Source organism: Periplaneta americana, chromosome 7 (genome assembly GCF_040183065.1).
Source record: "Periplaneta americana isolate PAMFEO1 chromosome 7, P.americana_PAMFEO1_priV1, whole genome shotgun sequence".
Lineage (NCBI taxonomy): Eukaryota > Metazoa > Arthropoda > Insecta > Blattodea > Blattidae > Periplaneta > Periplaneta americana.
Window position 1 is genome coordinate 92685384 of NC_091123.1, and position 18030 is coordinate 92703413.

General features: G+C 33.1%; 1 protein-coding gene across 3 annotated transcripts in view; it reads left to right on the forward strand.

Moving 5' to 3' along the window:
- The window catches only part of LOC138703294 (opsin, ultraviolet-sensitive-like), a 58636-nt gene that overhangs the window by 37162 nt on the left and 3444 nt on the right, over positions 1-18030 (forward strand). For 2 of the 3 annotated variants that reach the window (XM_069831069.1, XM_069831067.1), the window contains exons 4-7: positions 521-651; positions 6397-6569; positions 8018-8178; positions 17268-17369. In XM_069831069.1, the coding sequence (XP_069687170.1) occupies positions 521-651; positions 6397-6569; positions 8018-8178; positions 17268-17369 (567 nt within the window). Of the gene's footprint in view, positions 1-520; positions 652-6396; positions 6570-8017; positions 8179-16827; positions 17215-17267; positions 17370-18030 lie in introns of those variants that run through there. The other variant, XM_069831068.1, reaches the window with a different exon arrangement.

Genomic DNA, 18030 nt, shown 5'->3' on the forward strand with positions numbered 1-18030 from the left:
TTTCTATTAAAAGCTTCCTTTGCTATTGTTATCCTCCTTTTGACTTCCTGGCAGCAGCTCATGTTACTTGCTTATAGTAGACCCCAAGTATTTAAAGCTGTCCACTTGCTCTACTGCTTTATTTAGTATCCGCACGTTTACCTTCTTTATTTTCTTCTAACAACTATGGTTTTCGTCTTGTTTGCATTTATCGTCATCCCATACTCCTCACAGCTGTCATTTAGCTCCAGTAGCAAATGCCTTAGTATTGTCTCTTCTGTTAACAACACCATATCATCAGCAAATCTTATGCACTTTATTCTTCTTCCTCCTATTATTACCCGTCCCATGATTATTGGAGAAAATACTACAAACAATGCAGTAAGTTAGATGCATGAGTAAAAATGTAAAATGATTTAGTAACCGCTACTTTTCTTGTTATAAACAAGCTGGTAAACAACATGTGCATCAATATGAAGTACGAAAACATTAGCATACGGAATGTAACATTAAATAAAGAAATATTGTTTTGCTGTTTCAGGACTATTGCAAGGCCATTTGATGGAAGGGTAACAAAGGGGAGAGCAATGGTAATGCTTGCCTTTGTATGGGCTTATACACTTCCCTGGGCCATAATGCCAATGATGGAAGTGTGGGGAAGATTTGTTCCAGGTAAAGTTTCTGATATGCTACAAATGTACTGAAGAAATTACCTCTCAGTGTGTTTTAGTAATACTTATTAGATGAAATTAGCATACCTTACTGTCCTACATTCATATCCTTTCAAACACATGACTACTGAGTAGGGTTGCCAGATGTACGGTTTTACTTGGAACAGTACAAAGTTTTTCAGTTTTGTTCAGCATGGTACAAATCTTTAACTGTACAAGTACGCCAAATGTTCTGTTTTTTGAACATGAAGTATGAAGACTTAGAACAGTATACGTGACTTTTTCTTCCCCCCCCCCCCCTTTTTTATACAGTGTAATAGTTGTTAGGCAAATACATTTTGTTCTTAATGGATTTCATGTCCTTTGAAGAAAACCTCACTCTCAAAAGATTTTAAGATTAGTTGAGTCACTTTCTATTGTTGATCAGATGATAACTTTAACATAGATTATACGTACAGTATTTAGAGATCATTATAGTTTCTGATATGTTTTGTGAAGAAGGAAATGAACAGTTGAAAGTAAGGTTGAGTAGTGTGTTAGTACTATAAAAATGGCTGTACACTATCTTACTGATTGGTGCATCAACACTGGGCAATAATTAGGTTAAATTTGTTTTGAATACTATAAATTTCTATGAAATGCATTCTCAGAGTTTTTTTTCTATTATCGGTATGGACATTAAAAATGAAGGGATGAGTGAAACAGATCTTCAACTGATGTAATAAAAGATTTTCACATACAGGCCACTGTATTTCAATTAGGATGAAGGTTGCAGTTGTTTATATGACAGTACTCTGTAATAAAGGATTGAGAATAGCACGTTCAAGTGAAAATTATTAAGTTGTATTTAAATTCGTGTTCAGTATATCTCCATCAAGCGAAAGATTTAATAACTTAGTTTAAAAATAGAATATATAACTTAGTTTAAAAATAAAATATATCAGTCATTATGCTAAGTGATGTAAGAATATGTCCCAATATAGAAAGAAGTTAAATAAGAGGAAGTCACTTGATCTGCTGATTCATTGTGATGTCAAAAGTTTAAAGTCGATGCATGTGTTCCTTTTCTCCTTACTGAAATCTGGCAACGCTACTGTTGAGTAGAAACTACTGTGAATATATTACAAGGATCAATATTTGAGTAATTAATTGATCTCTGCACATTCAAAAGTACCATTGTTATTGCAAAAAAAATCAATTATTTAGAGACCTAGCTCGTCATCTGGCCATTGAAACAGTTGAAATACATATAAAATTTTACACATACTGGTACGTAATTATGTATCAACAAGTACTCTCAGTGATTCTTGATTTTGCTCTGTACTATGCTGAACTACGAATCTGATAGACCGAGAATGTTATGTGACATGGATATAAAACAAAATAATAATAGCTTGTTAGCACCAAAATTCAGGTTTTCTTGATCTTTCAAGCACAGTCATTAAACAGATTTCTTAGTTCGATATCATTATTTTCCACTGGCATAGCTCAGGTTGTACCATATTTACCTGCTGATCCACTATGCTCAAGCTTGTGTTCAATTCCTGCTTAGGCTGATTATGTGATTGGTTTTCTTTCCGAGGTTTTCCCTAACTGTAAACAGATTATCAAGTAATCCATGGCGAATTCTCGGCCTTATCTCGCCAAATAAAATCTCGCTATTAATGCTAAATAACCTACTAGTTAATACAGCATCATTAAATAACCGACTAAAATAAATCACTGTTTTGTGTTTCTTAGCATTTCATTAAAATTCTGTGCTTATGATGTGTCAATTGTGCACTTTGATATAAATGTTAGTAGACAGAATTATAAAACACATAACTAATGCTGTGATGAACATTTTGAACATTCCAATAGCTGATTGTTAGACAGGACTAATTCATGTGTATCTCATAATAAAAATTGATACCAATAAATTTTATAAAAAAATATACTATTAAACAGAAATAATCTGAATAAGGTAGTAGTAGGGGAAATTCTGGAGGGATGGGACATTTTTCACTTTACTTTTCTTTATTTCAATTGAGGGGGTCACAAGCAAAGAGGTGTAAGTGCACTTTAGTACCGTAACTTTAGAGGAAGTGTGATTGAAAATTATTAAGTTTTCGTAAGTTCAGTGAAGTTTTAATTTTAAATGTTAATGCGTGGTGTGGTTAAAATATATATCCCTTTTTCATTTAAATTTTATATGCTTTAGTTTACCCAGGATGCACTTTACTCATTTTTTTTAGAAATGTCACTTGTACCTCTTTGCTTCTGATCCCCTCAATTTTATTTATGTAGGAAGTAACTAGTTATAATTATGTTGTTTTAACTAATAGTCTTAGACTATAAATATGTTATACAAAAGATTACGAATCTTATCTAGTTTGCAAATAAACAACAATATTTTGCAATATTATAAAATGTCCTATCTCTCCTACCTGCTGGGTGGCATGAGACACTGTTCACAGAGGAATGGGACAGACTGTTTTGAACTTCAATGGCTAGGTTGTAGCATTGGAAATCATCAGTAAGTTTCAAGAATTTCTTATTTTAAAAAAATGCAAACAGGTTTATAATAAAACGTACAATATAAAAGAATTTCAGTAGGATGTCTCGTGATATCTAGCAACAAGTCTCATGCAAAAATGCTATAACCAGAAAAATCTGCCACAAATATGACTTGTATTTGAACCTAGCCTTGAAATCTAATTGTGCTTTTGGTAAACGTTCAACAGTGTCTTTTTCTGCACATAAGCAACTTCTCCCGTATTAGTGAATCGAAAAATCAAGCCATGCTTCTTTTAACATTTTACATCGAAAACACTTTTTCTTTCTTTTTAACTGTGACTATGTACTTCATAAACATAATTTCGAGCACTGTTGCTTCTTCAACATACATTTTTTACGATAACATGACAAACTTCTGCAATATGCTTTTCATCAAAATCTTCATCCAATTTAGCCCACCCAAAATTCGATTCAAAATCATCTTCATCTTCAATGCTTTCTTCTATACTAATTCAACTAATGTTAATTTGATAGGTTTTATTTTTGCCATTATTCTTGATTGGTTTATTTTTTTTCCATTTTCTTCTTATATCTTTTACTACTTGTTCTTTCTTTGTCTTTCTTCTGCGACTATTTTAATAAATTTCTCTTTTGACCAGTGTACTTTGTCAAAATCCGTGTTTGCTGTCTTGTTTTCTTACTTTTTTTTTTACAGAGGTCCAGCTTTTGGGTATGGTGAACAGCATTTTAGTGTTAATTTGTTACATTAGGTGTACTGGGAGTTGATATAGATGGTAATGAAGTGACTACTATAGGAAGGGAAGTTTGGGGAGAGTTTTGTAAGGGGTTCTTAGATGATGAACTGGTGGATTCTTGGTTCATAACTGGAGCTTCCAAAGCAGCATCAGATACTTTTCCTTCTACAGATCTGTCTTTGATTGTAGCTGGTCTCAAATTAACGTCTGTGAATACCTGACTAGTGAATGGTCAGATACTAGTTTCATCAAATCCGGAAATTACATTTTGTTTTGTAAAGATTTTATTGTAGGCCATTGTAGCTAACTGTAGAGTACGCTGATTGGTTTCCCTGCATTTTAAGGTCTAATCATGAAATCCTAATGTGGGGGAAAACTCAAAATGACAACATCATTGTCTTTGGCCTCATTACTAACCTTGGTCTTAAATTTGGGTTTCATGGTCCAATAGGCCTACACTTCAATGATAAGGTGACGAACTATGCTTCGAATGTTTCTTGTTTCTCTAAAAGGTGAACTCTCTTTCGTTATCTCCTTGTAAACAGTAATAGACAAATTATATAGTGTGTCCCAATAAGAACGCTGGATTTAATAATATGAATAAATGCAACAAAACAGGTACCGTAACAGAATAAATAATAGCACAGCCAAACCAACAACAAGACATTGACGCAATGTCCCAACAATATCTGATTGTTGCTCGTTGACTGCTATCTGCTTAGTTACCAGTTTTGTTTCATTTATTCACATTAGTAAATCCGGCATTTTGTTGGGACACCCTTTATATCTTTCCACCGTGAAAAAAAACAAAAATACTACATTATTCATAAATAATGGTCTAGTGGCTAGAGCACTGGACTTATAATCCTGTGGACCCAGGTTCGATCCCTGACATACTCCCGATTTATAATTTGTGTTGGGCAAGCCTGTGGTCCAGGTACCGTAACACAGGGGTTTTCTCCAGGAGCTCCATTCCCCTGTGGCATCCCAACAAATCTCCATCATCATCTCATCTCATTGCTGGTGTTGCTTAGACTAGCCTCCTATGACATATCCTGGGCAATGACTCTGTCGGTAAATTGGTCTACATAACTGGCTTCATATGAGTGAATAATGTAAGTTAAGTATCCATTATTAGTAAAAGGAGAAAAAAAAATCATTCACAATTATTGGTATACTCCTATATGTATTTATCTGTTAGGACAAAAAGGAGATAGAAAACAAATTAACATATATAAAAAGGTAAAGGTATCCCCTTCATATGCCATGAAGGCACTTGGGGGCATGGAAGTAGAGCCCCATGCTTTCCGTGACCTCAGCACTAGAATGAGATGGTGTGGTTGGCCTTTTACCCCTGAGAAAGACCCGGTACTGAATTTTATAGGAGGCTGAGTGAACCTCGGGGCCATTCTGGAAGTTTAGCAATGAGAAAAATCCCGTCACTACCCGGGATCGAACCCTGGACCTTCCAATATATATATATATATATATATATATATATATATATATATATATATATATATATAGGGTGATTCACGAGGATTTACTGCCACTTATGAAACTTATTTTCGAAGACATTCTGAGCAAAAAATATCATACAAAAATGTGTCCTAATCTCAATATTTTCAGAGTCACATTAATTTGAAGTTGTTTGTAAAATACCTTTTTTCTTTAGTTTTAAGGGTAAAAGAATATTACAGATAAAGAATGAACTATTCAGAAGTATCATTTCTTTAATTAGCTAGTATTCTGATGCTAAAAATGTGTTGTCAATCTCATAGTTGCTTCGTACAGATTTTTTTTTTTCGTTTTTTAACTACAAAATTACATTTTTCTTACACATTTTTTTAGCTTCTGAATAGTTCATTCTCTATTTGTAATATTCTTTTACCCTTAAAACTAAAGAAAAAAGGTATTTTATTTATAACTTCAATTTAGTGTCACTCTGAATTGAGATTAGGACATATGTTTATATAACATTTTTTGCTCAGAATGTCTTCGGAAATAAGCTCCGTAAGTGATGATAAATCCTCGTGAATCACCCTGTATATATACACAGAATGACCCGTAAGTAATGTTATTAATTTCAAGTTGGTATTTTTTCAGATATTTCGAACAAAAAAGTTTATATCGTACAATTGTTCTCATTTTTGCTTCCTTTTCGAGATAAAAATTGTTTTGCAGTATATGAAATATTTCATAGCATACTTTGAGAAAACCATTGATTTAATTCCCAACATACTTAATAAATTTAAGAGAGCAGTGTATTATGATAATAAATGATTGAAAGGATTTTATTTTTGTCCTTTAAATGTGCAGAAATTTGACCTGAACAAAATGTAACATTGTAAAATTACTTTTCAGAACGAAAAGTAAAAGACCATAAAGAGATATTTGCTTTAAATGAAAAGGAAGAAGTAAATTTTATTTTATTTTACTATCTAAAATTATCGTTGTAACTACAAAACATTAAATTTGTTATTTTACGATTTCAGAGGGCTTCCTAACTAGCTGCTCATTCGATTACTTGACAGCAACACCAGAGAATCAGTTTTTTGTGGTCACAATTTTCATCTTCTCATACATTATACCAATGGGCCTCATCATATATTTCTATTCACAAATTGTGAACCATGTGGTGAACCACGAAAAAGCACTGAGAGAGCAAGTAAGTTATTGTTTCTAGATGGTACGTAGTTCTATACTGGGAATGAATACTTCAAATTAAAATTATTGTCTTCATCTTTGACTATGGTACTTAATATAAACTTAAATGTAACATTTCCTCATAGTGTGAGTGAAAGCATTCCAGGTCAATTCATCCAAGCTCGAAGTCCAATATACAGAAAGTCCATTACAAAAATGTCCACAACTAAAACTTCCAATCAAATAAGGCCACTAGTGAAATGTCCAATATGCAGAAATGTCCGCAAAATAAAATTTTCAATATATAGAAATGTCCACAAGTCAAAATGTTCAATATATAGAAATGTCCCAAAACAAAATGTCCAATATAGAGAAATATCTACAAGTCAAAATGTTCAATATATGGTATGTAGAGATGATTATTCAACATCCTTTTCGGATATACTGCCAAGATTCCCACCTCTTATGTGAAATTCATAGGAAATAACGTTGCAAAGTGGTTATAGAACCAATAATTTAGTGGAAGGTCTCTACTCTAAATTAAAAAAAAACCGGTTTCTGAACATTTTGTCAGTGTTTAAGAAGTTTTATAGAATATATTCAAGAACAGAATGAGACAGAGAATACTATACTCCAAATTCGCTATAACCACAAAAATGTAAGACACCCCTAAACAAGAAGTACATTACAAATCAATGACGAATTGGAGGAACTGTACACCAATACAATCAATATCATGACAGTAATAATATGAAACAATATTTGCGGGAATTTTCATATTATATGAAGCTGTACGCTGAGACCAGTGCAGAAGAAAATTAGAAAATAAAATTAGTTACAGAATATTGTAACTTTAACTTACATTTAATTGTTGAATAAATTAATTTGCATTTAATAAATATTGTTCTGGACACTCATAATACCGTACATGTAATAACTGCGGACATTTTTCATAATGGGCAATTTAATGATTGTGGACATTTTTGACACTGGACATTTAATGATAGCGGATAATGGCCAATAAAAGGATTGTGGACATATTTTATACTGTACATTTGATAACTAAGGACATTTTTTTACACTGGACATTAATGAAGATGGATATTTTTTCAGTGGACTAATTGACTGATATTCGAGTCAAAGTGCCCAAATTATTCAAATTAGTTGACATACTGATAACAGTATATAATTAAATTTTAACACTCCATAAACTAAATATTTTCACTCTCATATTCCTATGATAATAATAATAATAATAATAATAATAATAATAATAATAATAATAATAATAATAATAATAATAATAGACCTGAAAATTCAGTGGATATTCAGATCATAAAATTAAAAATTCATATACTTGTAAAAGTTTATCATATTATATTTTTTTTACGTGTCCCTCCTTATACAGTAGTTTCTGGAAAATACTTCAATTCTCATAGAATTAACGCAACTCTCATTCTGTTTAAATAGGCCAAGAAGATGAATGTTGACTCTTTGCGGAGCAATCAGCAGCAGAATCAACAGTCGGCTGAAATTCGTATTGCTAAAGTAGCAATCACTCTTTGTTTCCTCTTTGTGGCATCATGGACACCATATGCAGTGATGGCACTTATTGGGGCATTTGGAAATCAGTAAGTAGTAATTATGATTACAGAGTGAATATTAGTAGAAATTTTTATTATTTCGTTTCCTGTGTTCTTATCATTTAGTGCTGAGGCAGTTATGTAACAGTACCATGATGTTCGCAAAATCATACACAAGTCAACAGCTGATACACGCATCAGATTTGCGAAGAAAAGTGTATTGTTTTAATATTGAGTGTTTGAAACATCAACTTTTTATTACTGGTAATTATTTATGTATTAATATAATGCTATTATACCAGAATGTAAGTCTGGATGTAGGGACTGTAAGGAGGACAGGAAATTTATACCTACCATTAAAAATGACATTCTTGAAGTGACAAACAGCTGCTCCTTGGAAAGGAGCACATCTTATAAATTTATAATGTTAATTTTTAAAAATTAAGATTGTAATAGATTTTAATATCTGGATAGTAAATAAGAAATATACTTTTGCTTTGTCTTTTGGCTTACGCCTTTCGATTTTGCTTTTGTAATATTTCTGACAAGATTACCGTTCCACGACTTCTTCGTTGTGCTGATGAGAACTGAATAGTTCGAAATTGGAGATTCGCAAACTGGGTAAAATAATAGGCTAACATCTCATTTTGTGTATCACTGGTCGAAAGCCCTTGGAAAATCCAAAGACTGGAAAGGATAATACCAAATGCAGTCAAAGGATTAAACCTTTGGCAATGATCCACGATAACAAACTTGTTTTAAAAAGTGTAAACACTATTTGTAATTTTGCGTTTCCTCTGTTTCGGCTTCAATTCGCCTCTTCAGCTAGAGAAGTGTGATGACAAAAATTCTGTCGATCACTACTCTAGGACAGAGTGGAGAAGGAAAGATCTCTAACGAGAAATTCCAAATTGTACTAAATATGTATTTGTAGAATGAAGTAGCAATTGAAACTGAAGACTTTCTATAATTTTCTCGAATTCTTAACTATTACAAGGAAATACCCCTACAAAAACAGAAATGAAGTCATCAGCCACAGTTTACGTTCAAATATCTGTAAAAATTAGATATACAGGATGAAGTTTCAGAATTTATTAGCAAAAATATTCTACATTTAACAAAATGTTTATTCTCAAGCTGCTGTCATAAATTTAAAGCAACAAATTTAAATTTTGATTCGCAATTCAACTGAAGCAAAAACTGCAAACCAAGAAACTACAGTATACAAAGAAATAAAATTTAATCTCAATAACATTTCCTCAGCAGGAACAAAATTATTCATTGATGTAAAGCTTAAGAAAATTAAGAAAAGATTACAGATATTTGCTATAATAACGATTTTTTTACTCCAAAAGACCACAATACTATGGTGTGGAACTGGTAACTGTATACTCTATTCAAAATGCCACTCCTGTGGAGAAATTATAGCAAAAATTGTTATCTAAGTTGAGTATAAAGTTATTTAGTAGAGACGAGAATTTCATGCGCTATTAACAACCCATCACCATAAAAATAGCTTGTTACGAAACCTTCAAATAAGCCTCCGAAATATTTGGGGCTAAGAGGGATGAAGTTACAGGAGAATGGAGAAAGTTACACAACACAGAACTGCACGCATTGTAGTCTTCACCTGACATAATTAGGAACATTAAATCCAGATGGGCAGGGCATGTAGCACATATGGCGAATCCAGAAATGCATATAGAGTGTTAGTTGGGAGGCCAGAGGGAAAAAAACCTTAGGGAAGGCCGAGACGTAGATGGGAAGATAATATTAAAATGGATTTGAGGGAGGTGGGATATGATGATAGAGACTGGATTAATCTTGCTCAGGATAGGGACCAATGACAGGCTTATGTGAGGGCGACAATGAACCTCCTGGTTCCTTAAAAGCCAGTAAGTAAGTATATAATTCCAAAATATACATGCAGTCATGCACTATCAGACTATGAAACATGCACGATCAAGCGAAAAATACATTAAAATATGCACTTTCATTTTTGTTCCAAATTTCTTATTTCACTTCATTTTTTTTTTTTGCAAAGTTAACGACTAACACCATTTCTAAATTGGTTTCTGTGAGGTTCCTGTGCTTGTCAGTAAATATGTTATGGGTGCAAACTTAAATGAACATATTTGTGATAGTGTCAGGTCAAATTCTTTTCGCCACAAATAACCTTCATCACTAAACAAAAAAATCCGTAGTCCGGGTTCGCGTTTATGACCCTGTTCAGTTTATTTTAAAGAAGTTTTGTAATGTTTTACAAAGAACAACTGTCATAGAAAATATTCGGAAACAGAATAGCAGTGCTTAGCTACCTCTTTACTGCAACAATCACAGAATACCGGTACGACATCCCTAAATGACCTAATAAAATCCTTTCCTTTAGTCCACTATGCAAAGAGTACATTTTTGGACTTCAATTGGAGGCATATTAGAACCACATTAACACACGCAAACAGAATAAACAAACACATTAACCACTTACGAGGTCCATACACTGCAAAGACAGTTTAGCAAATGATTCCAATTTTAGAAGAATCTAAATTGCTACTGGTACTGGAAAAGGATCCTTTTGACCTAAATTATTTGTCGGCAGTTTCCTTGAACCCCTTGTTTTTCCTTTCTACTATTCTCAAAATATCCAGCGTAATAAATCACACACCCTCACCGGAAACAGAGGGTGGTGCCAAGACCAACAATGACCAGTTCTGAAGATGACTCATAAATAGGCCGAAACATATAAACGAGGTACGTTGAAATTTAACACAGGAAAGTCTTACCATACATTTTCCGAAGTGATACAGTGTTAAAAGTTGTGTAATCAAGATGTGTTATAAATCCATTTATGAGACACAGTCTGTAGAGGGTCGTCGGTAATGTGTTGTTAAAGTGAACTTCCATCATCTGTAAAGTGTACTGTGCAAATCTTAACATTTTATTTCATTTTTCTGTTATTTAGTTTTTTTTCCTTTTCCTTCGTCAATTCTGATTCCTGAAGCTAAAATAAGGGACATAAAAATCAAGAAACTGAGGTGTCCACTCAAACCCATTAAAATATGCATTTAAACTGAATGGTAATGTGTATTATATGCATGATAAAGCTAGAAATTGCTTAAATATGCATTATGCACGTTTTTATCCAAAAAAAGGCCAAAACATGCAAATATGCACGGAAAATGTAAACATATTTGGACCGGAAAGTAATGAAATGGATAAGTACTAAGCTTGAACTATGTCGTATGTTCCTATAAAAACATGCACTTGCATGGAATTCTCGTCTCCAGTTATTAGTTTTGTATATTCAGTTTCTCAGCACTTACAAAGCATGATATTAATGACTAGGATACTACATACATTTACTGTGTAAATAATTACTTTTGGAGTGAGGTTACAAGAAAAATAATATACAGTAATATTTTATTATGTTGATGTTATCTAAACTAAGATGACATTCCTAGGAAATCACTCTGTAAAATTATTTTCTCTTAATAAAGAAAATACCTTTTAAATTATGAAATGGTATCTAACTTTAGAATAACTCTTCTCGGGTTCTCAGCCAGGTGAGTTTGAAGAAGATGGCAGAGCTAGCCGTCGAAAGCTTGGAAGCTAATCTCCAACTCACCTGGCTGAGAACTCGAGAAGAGTTATTCTATATCAAACGCTGGGAAAGCCTCAAGTCATACACGGTATATAACTTTGCACAGTAGTTTAGCAATACATATGGAATATCTTAATATTTTACATTAATAGAAAGGACTTGACATTCGTATTTCGACTACAATTGTGATGAAATAAACCAACAAGTTTCAAGTAACTTAGATCAAAATATATTTAAAGAATGAAAATTATTTTAACTATGTTTTTCATGTATGTTATACTGTACATGGCTTTCTTTCGAATAAAGACGCAATCATAATTACTATGAAAATGCAAAAGTTGAAAGAATATTGTATAAATTAAAACACAGACTACTGTATTGAATAACAGTGTGCTACCAGTACCTACATGCTCGCTCGAACTGTTCTTACGTATGCAAGATGTATCACACGTGGGAAGGATGTCCACCACCAGAATACCTAAACAGATTCTTTCAAATGCTCCACAATGTCGCTGGAATTTGAGACGACTATGGAATGATGGTGGAAGATTGTAATAGATCCACTGGGGTCTTATACTTGATTTGCGAATGTTGACGATGATGATTATTATTGTTATTATTATTATTATTATTATTATTATTATTATTATTATTATTACTTGCTATTTGGGAAAAGGAAATTGTACCAGAACAATGGAAGGAGTCCATAATTGTACCTATTTTTAAAAAGGGGGACAAAACCAACTGTGGTAACTTTCGAGGAATATCACTTTTGTTGACGTCGTACAAAATTTTGTCCAATATCCTTTTGAGAAGATTAACTCCGTACGTAGATGAAATTATTGGGGATCACAGTGCGGTTTTCGGTGTAATAGATCGACTATTGATCAGATTTTTTGTATTCGACAGATAATGGAGAAAAAATGGGAGTATAAGGGTACAGTACATCAGTTATTCATAGACTTCAAAAAGGCATATGACTCGGTTAAGAGGGAAGTATTATATGATATTCTTATTGAATTTGGTATTCCCAAGAAACTAGTTCGATTAATTAAAATGTGTCTCAGTGAAACATACAGCAGAGTCCGTATAGGTCAGTTTCTATCTGATGCTTTTCCAATTCACTGCAAGCTAAAGCAGGGAGATGCACTATCACCTTTACTTTTTAACTTCGCTTTAGAATATGCCATTAGGAAAGTTCAGGATAACAGGCAAGGTTTGGAATTGAACGGGTTACATCAGCTTCTTGTCTATGCGGATGATGTGAATATGTTAGGAGAAAATACACAAACAATTAGGGAAAACACGGAAATTTTACTTGAAGCAAGTAAAGCGATTGGTTTGGAAGTAAATCCCGAAAAGACTAAGTATATGATTATGTCTCGTGACCAGAATATTGTACGAAATGGAAATAAAAAAATTAGAGATTTATCCTTCGAAGAGGTGGAAAAATTCAAATATCTTGGAGCAACAGTAACAAATATAAATGACACTCGGGAGGAAATTAAACGCAGAATAAATATGGGAAATGCGTGTTATTATTCGGTTGAGGAGCTCTTATCATCCAGTCTGCTGCCCAAAAATCTGAAAGTTAGAATTTATAAAACAGTTATATTACCGGTTGTTCTGTATGGTTGTGAAACTTGGACTCTCACTCTGAGAGAGGAACATAGGTTAAGGGTGTTTGAGAATAAGGTGCTTAGGAAAATATTTGGGGCTAAGCGGGATGAAGTTACAGGAGAATGGAGAAAGTTACACAACGCAGAACTGCACGCATTCTTCACCTAACATACGAGTAATTAGGAACAGTAAATCCAGACGTTTGAGATGGGCAGGGCATGTAGCACGTATGGGCGAATCCAGAAATGCATATAGAGTGTTAGTTGGGAGACCGGAGGGAAAAAGACCTTTGGGGAGGCCGAGACGTAGATGGGAGGATAATATTAAAATGGATTTGAGGGAGGTGGGATATGATGATAGAGACTGGATTAATCTTGCACAGGATAGGGACCGATGGCAGGCTTATGTGAGGGCGGCAATGAACCTTCGGGTTCCTTAAAAGCCATTTGTAAGTAAGTAAGTATTATTACAGATCTGTCATTACGATACTAGGAAGCAAGAAGGCCAATGGAAGAACTCCAATGTCCTGAGCATTAGCAACCAACCATTATTATTATTATTATTATTATTATTATTATTATTATTATTACAGATTTGTCATTACGATACTGGGAAGCAAGAAGGCCAATGGAAGAACTCCAATGCCCTGAGCATTAGCAACCAACCATTATTATTATTATTATTATTATTATTATTATTATTATTATTATTATTACAGATCTGTCATTACGATACTGGAAAGCAACAAGGCCAATGGAAGAACTCCAATGTCCTGAGCATTAGCATTAGCATTATTATTATCATTATTATTATTATTATTATTATTACAGATTTGTCATTATGATACTGGGAAGCAAGAAGGCCAATGGAAGAACTCCAATGTCCTGAGCATTAGCAACCAATCAACCATTATTATTATTATTATTATTATTATTATTATTATTATTATTATTATTATTACAGATGTCATTACGATACTGGGAAGCAAAAAATGGAAGAACTCCAATGTGCTGAGCATTAGCAACCAACAGTTGGTCTGGTTGGCGCAGTTGGTATAGTGCTGGCCTTCTATGCCCGAGGTTGTGGGTTCGATCCCAGGCCAGATCAATGGCATTTAAGTGTGCTTAAATGCGACAGGCTCATGTCAGTAAATTTACTGTCATGTTAAAGAACTCCTGCGGGACAAAATTCCAGCACACCAGAAACGCTGATATAACCTCGGCAGTTGCGAGCGTTGTTAAATAAAACATAACATTAGCAACCAACCATTATTATTATTATAAATCTGTCATTATGATACTGGAAAGCAAGAAGGCCAATTGAGGACCGTTTTAACAAAACTAAACAGACGCCATTTTTTTTTTCGAAATGCTGGTTTTGACGGATTCTGGTCAATTGTAATGAGAGGAAAATTATGCAGTGCTCATAATATCACAAAACTCAACATTTTCCGTTGAAAAGAGTGCCTCAATGTAGAGAGTTTTCACAAAACTCAACATCTCCAGTTCTTAAATTTTCACAAAACTCAACATATCCTCTAACTCAACATTTCACACTTCTATCCTGTTTCACAAGCTACAATATTTTAAAATAATGTAATATATTTGCATTTTGACAACAGTGACACATTTCGGAGCTCAAATATTATATAATATTTTGTTGTTTCCTGCGTTAATTCAGTATAAATCTGGCCACTATTGTAAGTGCATGTATTTTATGAATGCTGATGAAAATTGGATAAGAACCCTGAGTATTCTAAATCCGTTCAAGCTGCTGAAAGGGGCAGGAAGAGTAGAAGCAGAGTACTTTAATGTAAGAGTAAGAAATATATAGTTGCGCCTAAAAATAATGACATACATCCAAAATAGACTGTAATCATTGAGAACAGGGAAAAAGAAAACGTGCTGCAGGTTCCTTCTGCTTAAATGATCTAATTAATTTTCGAGACAATTTATACAGAAGTAGCACAAAAGTTGAACAGGATAATTTTTTGCTAAGACATATGAAAGTTGATCTACCTAAACGGCATAGAAGGATTTCAAAAAGTTAGAAAGATTTGTGTCTATTTCATATTTCGTAAGAAGTGAAAATGGAGAAGGTTTCCCAGTAGGCCTATGTGCTGCTACGTTTAGAAAAGTGACAGGTATGTTATTACGACATTGAAGGATGACATAAGTAATTTAGAAAAAAATGTTTACTCACAGAAAAATCCTGAAATTACTTCTTAGAGATTGTTTTCAGATTCTTGTGGGTCTCAGAATAAAAATTGCATACTGATTGCTATGCTTGTTGGTTATCTGGAAAGCTCTGAAGTTTTTAAAGAAATTAAACATTTTTTTCCTCTCCGTACCATAGCTATATGCCTCCAGACCATGTGTTTCGATTGATAGAGAGAGAGCTGAGAACACATGAATACATCATATTGGCATCAGATTATTATGAAATTATGGCAATGTTTGGGGACGTAAAACTTTTGGGCAAAGCCTGGCATACTTGTGATTTAAAATCGATGACAAAAAATAATGTAAAAGTCAAATTACCATTTTAATTATCTGAGATGAGAGTACTTACGTACCAAAGAACTTGTAAGAGTCGTGTAAAGTGTTATTTACAAAACACAAATTTTTCTGCACCAATACAAGTTCAAGTGTTTAAACCAAGAAAGACAAGTGCTTCTGTAATGTCCAAAGCATCTGACCTTTCACTGGTGAACCATGTCAGCAAAAGAAAGCTAAGGATATGAGGAAGTTAATGAGTTACTTCCATAATGGTATTTCGGAGAGGGGAAGCAAGGTATTTTATGGTAAAGTTTTAAAGGGATATGCCAAAGATTCTGACAATAGAATAGATTATGATGAACCATTGCACTGAGATTATTGTGCACGATTTTGATCTTCAGTGACCTGTGTAATGTATTGCACAAATAGAAACAGTTAATTCATGCAAATAAAGAGTTCTTGTAAGTCAATAACAAATTTTGGGGGGGGGGGGAAACGCTTGAAATTAGGTTTCAGTGTGTTCAATTAACTGTTTTTTAATTCAGGAGTACTTAAGCACTATTTTAAATTACGTATTAATGATTTTGATGAGGATTTTACAGCTGCGAATGAAAAATAATTAAACATTTTAAGGTATGTGCATTTAAAAAAGTGGATATGTTGAGTTTTGTGAAATTCTTAACTTTTGTCATATTTTTTTCAAATAATTAAGATAACAATAATAGTTGCACTTTATATGAATTAATGCATCTCTGAAAGAGGAACAATTCCCAATTTTTTTCAGAATTATAGCATTAAAGGTCTGAAAATAAACTAAAAAAAACGTTTCCTGTAAAATTTTTAAAGTGGCGTTTGTTGAGTTTTCTGAAAACGGTCCTCAATTGAAGAACTCCAATGTCCTGAGAATTGGCAACCAACCAACCAACCAACCAACCATTATTATTATTATTATTATTATTATTATTATTATTATTACAGATCTGTCATTACGATACTGGTACTGGGAAGCAAGAAGGCAAATGGAAGAACTCTGAGCATTAGCAACCAACCGACCAATCAACCAACCATTATTATTATTTTTATTATTTAGAAAAGTTATTTTAATAAGATAAACTTTCCTGTGTTCTTAAATTATGTACCTGTTTAGCAGTGGTGTATACTGGTTAAAGGGTTTGGGCTACCGCTGACCCTATTATTACACAAAATATATCTAACAATTACTTTAATTTTAATTACTATGGTAAAACTAATAATACAAAATTATTACATTATGTTATATTATAAACTTTTTCTTTTGTAATTTCCTTGGGCTACCGCCAGTAGCCCCGGTAGCCCGCAAAATATCCCCCTGCTGTTTAGAACAAAATGAAGGTATTTCATTAATAAATTATGATTTGTATACAAATTTTGCATTCAAGGGCTCTTTTAACACCTGGTGTGAGCATGATTCCTGCACTTACCTGCAAGTTTGTTGCCTGTTTGGATCCTTATGTATATGCCATCAGCCACCCTAGATACAGGTAAATAACATTTCTTTCATTGAATTGCATAATTTCAATTTATAAAAGTATAAACGAACTGTTATTCACTTTAGAATTATAAGTACTTAATGTTTCTAATCCATGGCATCTAAAGCTAAATATACTATAAATAAAATAAATTTTATACTTTGAAGTTTCAGTTTTAGACACTTTTTTTTTTTAATACCAGTGCCAGTCTTAAATTAGAAAATTGGTGTAATTAGAACATGGAGAAATTTCACTAAGTTTTTGGGCATCTAATTTTATTGAATTTCATCTCCCAAAAGCCTTTATTGTAAGATCACTCTTCTGATCATCGAAATAATTAAAATCTTTTGGCAAGAAACCTATTACAATTTTATATGAAGACTTCTTAAAGTTGTAATCCACTGCGGTTTGTAATCGAAGGTGAAGGTCTAAAAAAAAACTGTGAAGTAATTTTTTATTGCCCTGGTTCCTTAACGTTAATGAATTCTTGTTCAGTGTAATCGGTATCTGTGGTAAATATGTTTGTAATTGTCGATAAGATAACTAAACAAAAAGTGCAGATGTTTTGAGAAGTGTAATAGCATAGACAAACCTTGCAGGATATAATATTGAGAATGGACTACCGTTACCTAAGGAGGTTGAGATGATCGGAAGGTGTTACTTCATTGAGGCT